Below are 15,211 nucleotides of genomic sequence, written 5' to 3' on the forward strand. Positions count from 1 at the left end.
TCCGAGTGCATTATTAGCAGCATAATGGTTTGTCACTATAATGCCAAAGCATCAATTAACATAATAATAATAATAATAATAAAAATAATCATAATAGAGGTAGTAGTAGTAGTAGAGAAAACATGGCAAAAATCTGAAAGTTATTTATGGGAATGGTTTGCTGCTAACAAAACTGATCAAAACACCTTCTCCAACTTTCGTATATTCCCTACATGAAATATAACACAAAAAGAGAAGTGACTTTCGAAAGCTGTTTATTCATTGACAATTATTTTACAATTATTGTGGCCTGCACTAAAGTACAGAAAAATACACGAGAACATACATCATGATGAATGCCAAATTATATTGTTATGTTATCAAAGATAGCAGCAGCAGAAGCAATAACAATGATCATGGTGACAATGATAGTACAAATTCATTAATTAAAAATAACAGTAAAATTATTAACACAACATATCTTAATTATTAACACAAAAGTCATAATTCAAAGTCAGTTTTAGCATTTTAATAGACATTTAATAAAATGTTAAATAATTAATACAATGATGAAATGTAGAAAAATTATATATTTTAAATTTGTTTTGATTCCGGTTTCCTCCTGTTGCTGCGCGCTGACGTCAGGCCTCATGTGATCTGAGAGTGCGGAAGTTTTGATCCTGAAAGACTGAGATCGCTTTCAAGCAGCTGAACGCTTGCGCTTTTGGCAAATAAATGGTCAGGTAAAGTGTTTCCTCTCTATTTTAACAGCGACCTTTCATAGATATTTCATAGTTATCCGTTTGTACTTCTGGCCGCTGTGTTTTCTTCTGCGGTGATTGCAGGATGGTCACGTTATGCATATCAATTGAGAATCAGTGTCATAATCAGCTGATTTGTTTCAGATAGCATGAATATTATGTGTGATGCCAATTGCAGTGTACAGAGTGTGTTTGACTGTCATATTTAAGTACAGCATATCAGCTACTGCTGACTAAAATGACTTAAGACTTTATATTTAACAGTTGTCTCATACAGATCGAATGATTCTTTGGTGTGTGTGTAGGATGACTCAGAAGCGTTACCTGGAGGGACAGGTGTACTCTGTCCCGCTCATCCAGCCGGATCTGAGAAGAGAAGAGGCTGTGCATCAGATCACTGATGCGTTACAGTACCTGGAGACAATCTCAACAGACATCTTTATGAGGTAAACGCACATTGATACACACTCTTATACTGCAGAGTGCTTTGTGTAGATCAGAGATGCCAGAATCAACAAAATAATAGCAGTTCAACACAAAATGAGTATGAGTGCTACTTTTTGAGTTGCCTATTCAGATCTCAGAAAATACTTTATTTTTTTTATAGATGATTATATACTTTATTAAAAATATTTTTGACATGTACTGTATGTTATTTTAGCTACATATTTTCTTTGTAATATTTCTTTTCTTCTTTATTATTATTATTTTTTTTTTTAGATTTATTGATTTCATTTTTTGCTTTTTTTTTGGTAACACTTTAGAATAATGGCCCATTAGTTAGTGTTAGTTAATTTATTAGTTAACATGAACAAACAATGAACAACACATTTACTACTGTATTTATTCATCCTTGTTAATGTTAGTTAATGAAAATACAATTATTCATTGTTAGTTTATGCTAATTCACAGTGCATTAACTAATGTTAACAAGCACAACTTTTGATTTGAATAATGCATTAGTAAATGTTGAGCTTAACATCAACTAAGATTAATAAATGCTGTAAAAAGATTGTTCTTGCTTAGATCATGTTAACTAAAGTAGTTAACTAACATTAACTAATGGACCATTATTCTAAAGTGTTACAATTTTTTAATATATATTATAATAAATTTTATATTATACAGTACTGCTTTTTACAGATATTAATACCTTTATTCAGCAAAGATGCATTAAACTGACCTAAACGAACAGTTAAATATTTATAATTCTATATATTCTAGTCCAAATACAAGTTGTTCTTTAAAATGTTCTATTCCAGTAAATGTTTCTTAAGCAGCGAATCAGCACATTAGAATGAATTCTGAGAATTCTGAATATGTAATAGATTACATATTCAAATAAATTAAAATAGAAAACAAGTATTTAAAAATATTTCACAATATCACTGTTTATTATTTAGATTATCTGTCTTGATCTTGTTGATCCCAAACAATATTGAAATCATTAGAATTACAAACTTGCTGTGAATAACACATAGCAAATATTTATATGTGCAAGGCATAAAAACACATGATCATGATCTACAAACATAAGATATAGCGTAGACGCAGCACTGGTGCTTTAAGGTAAGTGACAGTTTGGTCCGCTGGCCCAAAACCCCCTCAAACCGACACCAGGACGTCCTTATTGTTGCGCCTGGCTATTGAAGGAGGGAGCGTGATTAGACCGTGTCAAAATCACAAAGGAGAGAAACACAATGAAAGGTGTGTGTTTTGCATGAGATGCAGTTGTGAGGGAGTGAGTGCTCAGATATGCTAATTCCAGCTGAACAGGCTGGAAAACCATCCACAGCGTTACCGTGACAACATAGCACATAGGGGTCCAGGGAACATATTCGTGTGTGTGTGTGTGTGTGTGTGTGGAGAAGCAGTGCGTTTCTAGGTCAGCTCCATTAAGCCTCTCCTTCTGTCATTTTCCCCTGTTTCTAATGGAGGGACTCTCCAGACAGTGTGTAGAGGAGCACACTGACTCAGTAGTGATGATAGGACTGTACACATGCTCCATTACGCTCTCCTTCCTGCTGCATTTTGTTGATGTTTTCAGCCTGGTGTATACTGTAGCTGCCTTCTGCAATCAAGGCAGCTTTTTTCCCTTTTGCAATGTTTGTCCACAGAAACGAAAGAGATACGCAGCTGGTAAACACAGACGGCTTACAATAGGTGTAATAAAAAGACATTACAATATCAAGCCAGGACAAATGGCATTGGCGTAGAGCCACCAAGGTCACCGTACACATGCTGTTTCATCTGTTTCATCTTCAGTCGGAGTTTTTCATTCGTCCAGGTTCAGCTGTCACAACTGTGCTCACCGAGGCTGCATTTATCTATTCAATCATGTATCATGTTATTACAAATCAAAATAACTTTTCTATTTGAATATATTTTTTAAATGTAATTTATTCCTGAGATGCAAAGCTGAATTTTCAGCATCACTTAAATGGTAAAGTACATGCATTTTACATGTCTATTACAGGGCTGTACCTCAATGGGATTTTCTTGGTTAAATAAAGCAAATAATGTACTGTTTAAAAAAAAAATCAGTGATGCACTTATAACCTTATTTCTTATAGCACATTAAACACACAAAATTGCAATAAATTATAAAATTTCATTTGTACTTAATCAAGTATTTACATAGAATTTTTCATTCATAAATACTTGCAAATCAGAAGGGGTTTATTTGTCATAGGCAGATTAAAAATGTATTTTTTGAAATTTAAATTAGCAATGTCGAGCATGTAAAAATAGCTATCCATCAAGCAAACATACTGGCTTGAATTGGATTAATTGTGAAACGGTTTTAATCAACAACAAATAAATTGAGAATGGCCTGAATTTCAGATTACACTTTTGTGAAGTTCTGATCTAAATGTGTTCACCTGTATTCTGCAGCTCTAGTTTGACTTGGTTTGGTTTTGACAGGGTGTCTCAGAGCGTGGAGAAGAACCGTGCACACCTTCAGACTGTCACAGACCGGATCAAACTGGCTCAGGCCAGAGTCCAGAAGATCAAAGGAAGCAAGAAAGCCACAAAGGTGATGCAGATGATTCAGACACAGAGAATCTGACAGTCAGCGTAGAAGAGAACCTTATTCTGCAGCATATGCCTGGAGCAGAAAGTGAATATGAGTTGTAGGTGGGGCATAAACGAATCATTAAAACTTAACAGGAAAGAGTCATAATTTTTAAAACTAAGAATTCATTTAGAATTAAGCCTATTTTTAGGATCATAAGATTTCGACTGCTGTTGAAATGTTGTACTTATAATAATTGTACTGTTAGTCACCTAATTAATAAATGTTGCACTGTACTGAGTGGTTTTATGTCTGATGTGTTTGTGTAGGTGTTCTCCAGTGCCAAATACCCCGCTCCAGATAAACTGCAGGAATATTCGTCCATCTTTACAGGTGCAGTAGATCCCGCCTCCCAAAAACGGCCTCGCTTTAAAGTTCAGAGCAAGCTCCGCCCACTGGATGACAAGGCCCTCCAGGTGAACAAATTCAGTCATTTGTTTTTTAGCTCCTGCTATCTTTCTTTCATATCTATATAGCTCATTTTGTTTTTAAAAAATCTTTGAAATAAATGGAAATATGAATAAGCATTTTGTCTTTAAATTCTCTCTATATATTTCCTTTATAGATTAATTAATTATACATTTTTTTATAAATAAAAAAATCTGTCATAATCTGTCACTACAGTACAGACTTCACTCCTGTTTTTAATAAGTTTTTTTGCTATTTTTTAGCTGGAATAGTATTAAAAAGACAGCTCTATGGCTGGGATTTTTATGGAACACTAGTAGACACATTCTCAAGTAAAATGAAGGAATACGTTATCAGTTTAATATTTAAAATATATTTTAATAAATAAACATTCTAAATGGATAAATTAAGAGTCATATTTAAAACAGTTTAATTAAATTATGATTTAAAATGTAATTAAATAAATAATACATAATTTTTAAATTGCTAAATAAACTGACATGTTTAAAACGGTTAAATTCATGCTTTAAAATGTTGTTAAATAAGATAATGAATACATTAATAAATCATTTTAAATTGAAAAATACATTGATTAATGTAAATGTTGTTTAATAAAATAGTAAATTAGAAGTTATTTCTAAATTCACATTTTAAATAGCTTTTTGAAAATCCATTTGCCTTTTCCTTTGTCCATTTATCAATTGCTTTCTTTGTTGTTTTGTCAAAAAACCTTTTCTTTATCCATTTGTTACCTGAATGAAAAAAATGCCATTTGGATAGTTCTCTCATGGAGGCAACCAATCAGCTTTCAGCTTATTTTTAAACACACAAAAAAAATTGTTAATTGAGGATATCTGTGAATGAAATCTGCATCAAATTTAACTTTTTAAGAAGTTCTTTTGAAGTTTACCACTAGGCTTGTAATGTCAAATTACAATAAAAAACTATCAACACAAATTTATGTTAAAAATGTTTAATGAAATGACCCATAAATATGTTTTCTAGGAGAAGCTGATGTATTTCCCAGTATGTGTAAACACTAAGAAGCGCTCTGAGGATGAGGCGAAGGAGGGTTTGGGAAGTCTGCCGAGAAATGTCAACTCCGTTAGCTCCTTATTGCTGTTCAACACAACAGAGAACCTGTGAGTACACAAACTCCTACACATACTGACTGAATGCTGCACTGCCGATGCAACCTTATTAATGCTCCTATAATCATCGCTGTGCATGTTTGTGTATTTTCAGCTATAAGAAATATGTGTTCCTTGACCCTCTTGCGGGCGCCGTGACTAAAACACACACCATGCTAGAGACTGAAAAGGAGGATAAACCGTTTGATGCACCGCTGTCGATCACCAAGAGAGAGCAGCTAGAGAGACAGGTGAGCCGTCCAATCATACTTATAATAAAGCAATACGCTGAAAACAGGACGCAAGCTCAATTAATATCACTTTCGTGCTTTCTTCTCAGACTGCAGAGAATTATTTCTATGTGCCAGACCTGGGGCAAGTGCCTGAGATCGATGTGCCGTCTTACCTGCCTGACTTACCTGGCATCGCTGATGACCTCATGTACAGCGCTGACCTCGGCCCAGGGTTCGCACCATCTGTTCCTTCCAGCAACAGCATCCCTGAACTTCCTTCATTTGGCACGGAGCATGACGAATCGAGTGGATCTGGTGGGAGCTTTATTAACATTAAATCATGGCAGATTTATTTATTTATTTTTGGGATAATTTATAATTATCTCATATAACTCATATATCATTATATAATTATGCAATGTTTAATTATACATTTTATAATTATAAAATTGGTAGCACTTTATTTTACAGTCCTGTTCCTCATGTACATACTATGTACTTATTAGGGTAATTACAATAACTATGTAATAACTAGGTACTAACCCTGAACCTACCCCATGTAGTTACCTTGTATTACCAGAACTTTCTTAGATTAATACACTGTAAGTACACTATAAGTACATGTACGTACACATACTTTAAAATGAATTGCAACCATAAAATTATGTGTATATCGTTTTGAAATATGATTTTTTTTTTATATAAACATAAAATCCTATTATTTAATAATCACTTGTTTGTGTCTTAAGACTCTCATTTCAGGCTTGAGGCTCCGCCCCCTCCACCTCCTCCACCCCCTCCTCCACCAGAGGCGACTCCGGTATCAGTCCCACCTCCTGGAACTTCCCCAGCTCCGCCCCCTCCACCCCCACCTCCACCTATCACAGCAGACAGCACTGATGCCCCTCCCACAGGTAAAAGATTTCATTTTTCAGATTTATTGACTTGTAGAGTCTTTTTAGTGCAGTTTGTTGTACGTGGTCTCTTTACATCTTCAGTTGTGATTAGTGTTATTTTTTTTCCTGCATCTAGCTGTTTTCAGACAGCAAAGGTGGATAAGTTTTCAAAACTTACATTTATTTAAAACTATAACACAATTGTATTTCTTTCTTTTGTCTATATGCACTACCATTCAGTTTGTGGTCAGTAAGTCTCTAATGCTTACCAATGTTGCATTTATTTAGTCAAAACAGTAATATTGTGAAATATTATTAAAATTTAAACTGACAGTTGTCCGTTTAAATATATTTTCAAATGTAATTTATTTTCGAATTTTCAGCATCATTACTTCAGTCTTTAGTGTCACATGATCCTTCAGAAATCATTCTTATATGATGGTTTCCTGCTCAGGAAACATTTCTGATTATTAGCAGTGTTTTTGAGAAAACTGTGATACATTTTTCAATATTCAGTTCTGAATAGAAAGTTTAAAAGAACACTTTTTATTTTAAATAGAAATCTTTTGTTACATTAAAAATGTCTTCTTTTTTTATTATTAATTTAATGTTTTCTTGCTGAATGAAAAAAAAAAGTATGTCAGTGTATTTCAACCACTCTCTTATGTGTGTGTGTATCAGGTGTAGTGAAAGGAGCCCCTACCGAGGTGTTGCAGCCGTCGGACGGCCGAGCCAGTCTGCTGGAGTCAATCCGAAACGCCGGTGGTATCGGCAAAGCTAACCTCCGCAATGTAAAAGGGCGCAAGAAAAAACAGAAGGAGCAAGAGCAAGGTCAGACGGCAGCAGTGTTTACACTCTGTACTGAAAGCATACTGTCAAACAGGGTCAATTAGAGGGTGTTAGCATTAGCTAAACTATTATTAGGTTAAGAAACTGCAAATGGAAGCATTAAAAAGCCAAGCCATGTGTGGAAACTTCGGAAGCAGTAACTTCCTAGTAAGCACATAGCTACACCCTGGGAACAATCCAGAATACATGTAAAAATGTACATGCAGTTATTTTGCAAGATTAAGTGTACAAGAGTATTCATTTTTAAAGCAAGAGGAATTCATTGTGTTTCAGTATGGCTGGTATAAGGAAGAGCGCTGTGGTATTTGGAAAGGTCAAAAGAGAAATTTACTTTCATTAAATCTACCCTATTAAGCCTTTTTAAATCTGCTTGACATTTGCTCTGAAATCGACTGCCTCTGGACTCACAAAGTCTCAGATATTTCACATTCTTCACTGATGTATTATCAATGAATGTGCCATCTCTAAAAGGTAATTACTAATGATTTAGTACTTGGGTGAGAGTAAATGCCACACTTTAGATTTAAAAGAAGGCATCGTAATAATCTTTATTACTTGTTATTCTTCTGAAATATGCACTTTTGCTGCAGAAAATAACAAAGACAGTTGTAGGTTTTTTCTTCTGATGAACACAAAAGGAGATGTTTAGCAGAAAATAGAACCTGCTATTTTCTTTTCAATTAAAGTTAATGAGAAACGAATGCTGTGGAGTCTCCAAAAAGGTCAAAAATGCACAATAAAAGTGATCGGTATGACTTGTAAAATGTTTCAATCAAAGTAGCTCACCAAGGCTGCCTTTTTTGATACAAAATCCATAAAAACAGTACTATTTACAAATATCATTATCATTTAAAACAATTGTTTTCTTTTTGAACATATTTTAAAATGTAATACAGTCCTGTGATCAAAGCTGAATTTTCAGCATCATTCAGTGTCATGTGATCTTGCAGAAATCAGTCTAATATCAAGATTTGCTGCTCAAAAAAAACATTTCTTATCATTGTCAATATTGAAAACATCTCAATATTTTTGTTGAAACTGTGATACATTTCTTTCAGGATTCTTTTATTCCACTTAAATTCCACAAAAAAATTAAAATAATTCTCTAACGGTATTGTAATGTCTAATCTGTCACTGTTGTACATACTCTTAGTCTATAGTCTTCTGAAGCCATGTAATGTGTAAAACAGTTATATTTCCTATTGCATTACCTAACAGATGTCTTTTTTTCCAGTTGGGGCAGCTGTGAGCGGTGGAAACCTAATGTCTGACCTCTTCAATAAATTGGCAATGCGCAGGAAAGGTACGTTTCAAACCTTCGTTTTAGCGCCTAAGTCTCAGTTTTTAATCCCAACTGATGCATTTTTCACTGTGAATATTTGACAGGTATCTCTGGGAAGGGCCCGGCGGGTGGAGACTCATCTGAAGCTCCTGCCGGTGCGTTCGCCAGGATGTCAGATGTGATCCCGCCCCTTCCTGCGCCACAGCAACCCACTGCAGACGATGAGGATGACTGGGAGGCGTAAACATGGTGACAGAGTTGAGTGTGAAACTCAGGATTGGAGAGTTGAAATCCTCATAGACAGGGTCTGGAGATATTGTCTCTCCAAGGAGAGGCTGTGAAGTGTCGAGTGAGACGTCTGGTCTCTTGTTTTGTAACCTGTAGGTCAGTGAATGAAAACCCTTATAGTCTGAAAGATTTTATTATTAAAGTCAACATGGCATCGAAAAATTCACTATTTACATTCTTCATTCACATTTTTGCTCATCTGTGCATGATTCATGAGTGCAAATGATTTCAAAATGACTTTGACTTTCTAACAAATTTAATAACTTTAATATTTTTGTAATATTAAACTATATAATACTATTGCAATGATACTGTTATACTGTAAAATAATAACAAATATATAAGTAGAATTTACAGAACAACAGAATTTACAGTTACAGTATTAATAATTACATTTCTATACAATACTTAATTTCTTGGCTTTAAAATGTTGAACTAGAGAGCTTCAACTTTTTCCATTACAAATATAAAAATCTGTATAAATATGGAAAAATCCTATCTCTTATGAATACTGTACATGATATGCACAGGCTTCCTGGATGAGCTACAGTATGCAGCAGGGCACCTGGTATCCCATAATGCAATGTGCTTGACTGTACCTTCCATCTCCATTTTGATGAATCAACTGCCATTTATAACATCATTTTGGATTAATATTTAACACACCAGCAAAAGTTAAGAAAAAAAACTGGATTGAAAAAATCTACTTGACTCTGAATTCAGCCTCATTTGTTTCAGATGATTTGCGCATGATTTATAACAAATTTCAAAATGCTTCCTTGTAATCTACAAATTTAGTAATTTTCCTTTTCATCTGATGTCATCTTGTCCACACAAGCAATTGGTAAATATTGTAAAACTCGTAAATCTCACATTATGCTTGTCTTATGTTGACTTTAATAATGATTTGCACTTTTTGATGAACATTTGACACTACCCGTGCACATTCAAAATAATGTGACTTCATGAAGCTGACGGTGAAATAACTAATGTTCCTTAAGGAAATAAGAATGTAAGAAGCAGGTTGTATTTTTTGCTGTTTTGTTTAACATGCTCAAAAACATCTCTGGTATTAGTATCTTTAGAACAGAAAATAAACTCTAATCTACTATGATTGTTTTAGCCCATCTGAGTGAGTCTGTTGGCTTCACATTTTGGATTACAAACACAAACCAATCTAGTCTTGTAGAAAATCAGCTTTGATGAAATGAAAGTCAAGAACTGAACCTGAAACACAGAACCTGAGGACGGGGCGGCAGAACTCAATAATTCACAAAGCCAGAGTAGCCCAACAAACATCCATAATGCAGGACACACCGTAGTATTTTTACACACGTGGCTTGGCCCTGTCTCTCGGCGGTTTCTGTCGCTTCTCCAGGAAGAACTGTGAAATCAAATAAAGGATCAGACAGGGACAGATCATCCTTCACTTCCTGTCATTAGAACAGACCTGCTTCCAGAGAGCACAGCTGGAGAACGTCTGTCTGATTAAAGCAGCACACAGCTGGAGAGACACACACCAGCCCTCACTCACACTTCACATGCTGTCTATCACTCTGCCACAATCACATTCTACGTGCTATTTGACAAATGAAGCTGAATGCATCAAGAAAGTGATCAGCTAAAGACAGAAGGAAGAAAACCATTTTTCCCCTTTACAATATTATTTATAAAATAATATTTATTTATTTATTTTTTAAATGGTTTTCATATCTTTCAAAATTTGAAAGATATGAAAGCAAAGAAATAAAGACGGTCAGAAACAGAAGAATTATTTGTCTGTTGTTCTATAAAAATAAATTATTACATTTTTCCAAAAACAGAAGAATTGCAGTATTTATAACTATCTTTGATTTTAAATATTAAACCATAGAGCTTTTCTTTAATGGAAAACCATTTACAAGATACAAAAATTTTACATCACATCACAAAATCACATCACATCCCTGATGCATACTGTACAAACAGTAGTATGCGTGGAATTCCTGGATGAGCTACAGTGTAAAATTTAGAATTTTGTAATATTAGTAGTAGTTTTTACATTTATTTTAATTTTCATTTTAGTACTTAAAACAAAAACTAAAAACTTATCGTACTTAAACTGAAAAAAAATGGAACAAGTACAGAGAATGTAAGGAATTAAATTAAACAATATGTCAATATGTTACTTTTTAATTAAATTTACACACAAAAAAGTAGCTTAACAAGGATATTAAATCATTTTTACTGCTCCTTCTGATCACGCACAAAAGTGATGTTCTTCCTCAGTATTTTTGTCAAATGTCTAAAAATTCTTAAAATCAAGATAGATGCAAAAATTACAAGATAAGAAGTCTTGTTTTCTGATAAATGTAACAAAAATTATCCAAATTATCTACAATTACACATATCTGCAAAGGGGCTCACAAACATCAACTGAAATCCAATGAAAAACAAGCTTTCATATTCCATTTACAAATATTGGTTCTTGTTTTAAAGTTAAGTTTATACAAATAAAACAATATTACATATATGTGCACAAGTGCTGATACTTTGTGGCCATAAATTAAGACGAGCAGAGATTTGTTGTGTTTGCTTGTCACCATCTGTGGTAGTTTTAATTTGCTCATGTACGTTTTACCATCTGTGGGTGTCTCTAGTTTGAAAAGTGAACTCCAACTGTTGTCCTGAGGGGCCTGCGCTAAGCACTATGGGTAGGATACTCACAGGGGGTATGACGTGACCTGAAGCCATTATGCAAGAGTTAAACGCATAATAAGCAACACTGCAAAAGATAGCAAGAAGAAATATGCACAATACCATAAACTCACCACAAGAGAACTCTAAAATACGGTCTTCTGTGACCCCCAGCGGAAAAAAGAAGCTGCTCTTTAAAATCAACAATCTGCAAAACATTAACACAAAATCAGTCTTGCTTTCAGCATGTTCTTCTACACACTCAGAGACTTTAATATGTCCGTTTAACGTTATGTAACTGAGACAGCTGTGTCCAACAGTGCTTGTGAAGTTTGTGTGTGTGTGTGTGTGTGTGTGCTGATTGGATGATCTGGAGTGAACTGTGGCGTTCAGTAAGAGAAACTTCAGACTGCTCTGAGAAAGACATGCTGGAGAAGAAAGGAGAATCATGTGTGAGAGACAATTTCATATGTGTATCCACGTGCATGTGATCAAATTGTCACTTACCCTGTCTTTGCATCACGACTCGTCCGTCTATGTTGGCTTTTGTGAGGGCAAACAGGAAACCTTCAGCAGCATCATTGGAGAAACCATGATTGGTTTGTCTTCTACTGCCATCTGCTGCTCTGAAACATCTAGAACATCAAATCCACACTGACTGCTTCTCTGTGTAAACCAGGGAGATGAGGAAGAACATGTTGACTGAGAGCGGACTGTACCTGGAGGTCTGTTCTGAAGCGTCTGCAGGAAGTGTCCCAGTCCTTCTGTGTGACGGTTCTCTTCGTTCTCAGATCTCGAGTGTGTGTTTACACCACTACCTTCATATTTCTCCACAAGTCCAAACAGCTACACAACACATGGATCATCTGTGTGTGTTTGTGTTCTTTTTTTTTTAAATAAATGTGTCCTAAATGTGTTCTAGTATTCACTTTTTGGCTAATCATGCTCTTCTCTAAATATTTCTGAACCTTCAAAAGATCGATTAAACTAAGCACATTAAGGATGTACCAATGTCATTTTATAAATGTATAAATATACAGCAACACTGATACATACATACATACATACATATATATATATATATATATATATATAAATCCTAAATGAGAATGCTGCATTTACAGCTTTATGAAATAAAATAGGGTTTGTTAAATTACTAAAATTTAGATTTAAATAAAAAAGTTACGTTTTTAAACTTTAAAATTTTAATAATAATTCAGAATATTCATAATATAATATAATATAATAATATATAAATAACTGTAGTACACTAAAATAACTGACTAAATTCAAATAAATTAAATTAAATTATTAAAAAAACATAAACTGAAAAATAAAATAAAAATAATGTAAAAATAAACACTGAATAAAAATATAAATAAATGATACGTAAATAATAGTAAATACATTATTATATAAATAATCCTGCGTCAGTGTAATAGCTGGAGCCTTAAACAGGAAGTCATTGATGGTCAGCACTCGCTTCCTGTTGTGTAAAGGAATTCAAAATCAGAACACTTAATGAAGGACGAAAACATTTAGAAACATCGAAAGGTTTCTTGTGCTTTGCGTGCCGGTTGTGTTTGTTTACCTGCATGGCAGGACTGACTGTTCGAATTCTGACCCACTTTACCTATTAACAGGAAACCACAGCAACAAATCAGCTACATAAAATGAGATGGAACAAGATAAAATGATCAAACAAAACAACCTGCCACACAACCAACCTCCGAGTGTGTAGAGAAGTCCCTCCAACACAGAGAAGATCGGTTTGATGTACAATCAAAATCAACTTCTGCAACCATACATTTACATTTATGCATTTAGCAGATGCTTTTATTCACAGAGACTTACAGTGCATTCAGGCTATACTGTTGTTGTTTTTTTCACCACTATGTGTGTTCTCTGGGAATTGAACCCATGACCTTTTGCGCTGCTAACACAATGCTCTACCACTGGGCGACAGCAATGCGTCCTCATCACACATCCTACAGAGGAAACCCTATGAGAACTCAAGGTTGGAGAACAAACACTCATCCAGTCATCCATAAACACAATCAATACCTGCTCTTGGGTGTGGCTTCATCATCACTCTCATATTGGGCAATAAGCCAAGATACAATAAGCCCCTCCTCCCCTGGAATGTGTATCTTTGACTCCGCCCCCTCTTTTCTTAGCTGGAGTAATTTTACAGCCTCATCTTCTTCACTGGTCTGTTAATAAGCAACCTGATACTTTTCTTGGGTAAATGTAATATCCATTAACAACTGAAATGGCAGATCCATACTCAAATTATTTATGATTTGTAAAGAATTAAGAACTTAACCTTGTTTATGTCCAGGTAAAGGTAAAAAAAAAAAAAAAAAAACAGATCCCAGTATTCATGCACTCACTTTTCTCTTCATGGCATATTCTATGGGATCATCTCCAGTCTCTCCTCACGCTTCTTCTGTGTCAGTTCTTCATCCTGAGGGAAACTGAAGACAAGCATGATATTATTTGATAGTTAATTAGTAAATTAATTTAAATTAAATTATTTATTTGCCATTTTTTAGGGGTGCGCCGATCACGATCGGCCGATCGTTATGCGCATCTCATCAGTATAGCCAGTTCTCTAATCAACGGCCGATCATGATCGGCGCACTCATACAATTTTTTATTTGTAAAGCAAGGGCCAACTATCCCAAAATTTAAAAGGCAGCTAGATATTTTATATATAGAGACCCTTTTCAATAATAATAAAATAAAATATTATTTCAAAATAATATTTAGCATATATATATTTTTTACATTACATAATCTACTCACTGTAGTACTTGTACTGTTAAATGTATTATTTTATTTTATTAATATAAAATAAATAATATTATAATATAATAATAATAATAATAATAATAATATAATATATATATATATATATATATATATATAATTTTTTTTTAATTATAGTACATTTTTCACTATAGTACTGTCCTGTTAGATGTAGTATTTATTAATATATTTGATCATTTTAAATTTATTTTTGTTTATTTTAATATAAAAATTCCTTTTATTTATTTGTATTTTTTTATACTGCTTTTTAGAAACACATGCCTTGGTCTGATGAACTGCAAGAGCACATAATAATTCTCATAGTGTACCTTTAACTTGTTCACCATGTCTCTCTCTGCTTTCTCTGATGTTTGGCTGGTGTATATTCTGCATTTGGGCGAGTCAAACTGACAATAAGCTCCTCACAGGGTCAACGGAACATGACTTAACTTCATATCTAAATCTGTCGCTTTCCCCGTTTATCTATATACTATATATATGTATTGAGATCACAAAGGGCAACAAAGAAATATCACCTGTTATTTCATATAACTTCCTCGAACAACGGCGCCAGTCTTCTGCTTCAGCCAATGAAAACGAGGGAAAACTTCTTATCACCTAGGGACCAGCGTCAAATTTTACTCTGTCATAAAAACCGAAGTAAGAAACTCCCGATTTCCATTTCTAGTACATCATCAGTTGATTTTCACTAGTCATAATTCTTATTTAAACATGATATATGTTTTCTTTGAAGAAGGAATTTATCGTATTTATACTCTTACTATTGTATGTTATGATCTCAATGTTAATTTAAGCCTAAAT

At 34.1% G+C, this 15,211-nt stretch overlaps 1 protein-coding gene and 1 long non-coding RNA gene across 2 annotated transcripts; one reads left to right on the top strand and one right to left on the bottom strand.

Moving 5' to 3' along the window:
* Positions 1-554: 554 nt before the first annotated feature.
* Positions 555-10,016, top strand: wash1 (WAS protein family homolog 1). The gene is made up of 11 exons (XM_052582029.1): positions 555-722; positions 1,046-1,186; positions 3,666-3,777; positions 4,086-4,232; positions 5,230-5,366; positions 5,470-5,605; positions 5,695-5,902; positions 6,337-6,501; positions 7,165-7,314; positions 8,567-8,635; positions 8,719-10,016. Exons 1-11 carry the CDS (start codon positions 715-717, stop codon positions 8,856-8,858), a joined length of 1,413 nt encoding a protein of 470 aa, XP_052437989.1. The 5' UTR covers positions 555-714; the 3' UTR covers positions 8,859-10,016.
* A 735-nt stretch (positions 10,017-10,751) lies between these two features.
* On the bottom strand, positions 10,752-14,953 carry LOC127977263 (uncharacterized). Its single transcript, XR_008158162.1, has 10 exons — positions 14,719-14,953; positions 13,643-14,055; positions 13,504-13,566; positions 13,306-13,373; positions 13,170-13,211; positions 12,986-13,064; positions 12,298-12,424; positions 12,086-12,213; positions 11,713-11,786; positions 10,752-11,625 (listed from the first exon to the last, which is right to left on the bottom strand). It is a non-coding gene; the product is annotated as an uncharacterized LOC127977263 (long non-coding RNA).
* Positions 14,954-15,211: the final 258 nt, after the last annotated feature.

This window comes from Carassius gibelio, chromosome B18 (assembly GCF_023724105.1).
Source record: "Carassius gibelio isolate Cgi1373 ecotype wild population from Czech Republic chromosome B18, carGib1.2-hapl.c, whole genome shotgun sequence".
Taxonomy (NCBI): domain Eukaryota; kingdom Metazoa; phylum Chordata; class Actinopteri; order Cypriniformes; family Cyprinidae; genus Carassius; species Carassius gibelio.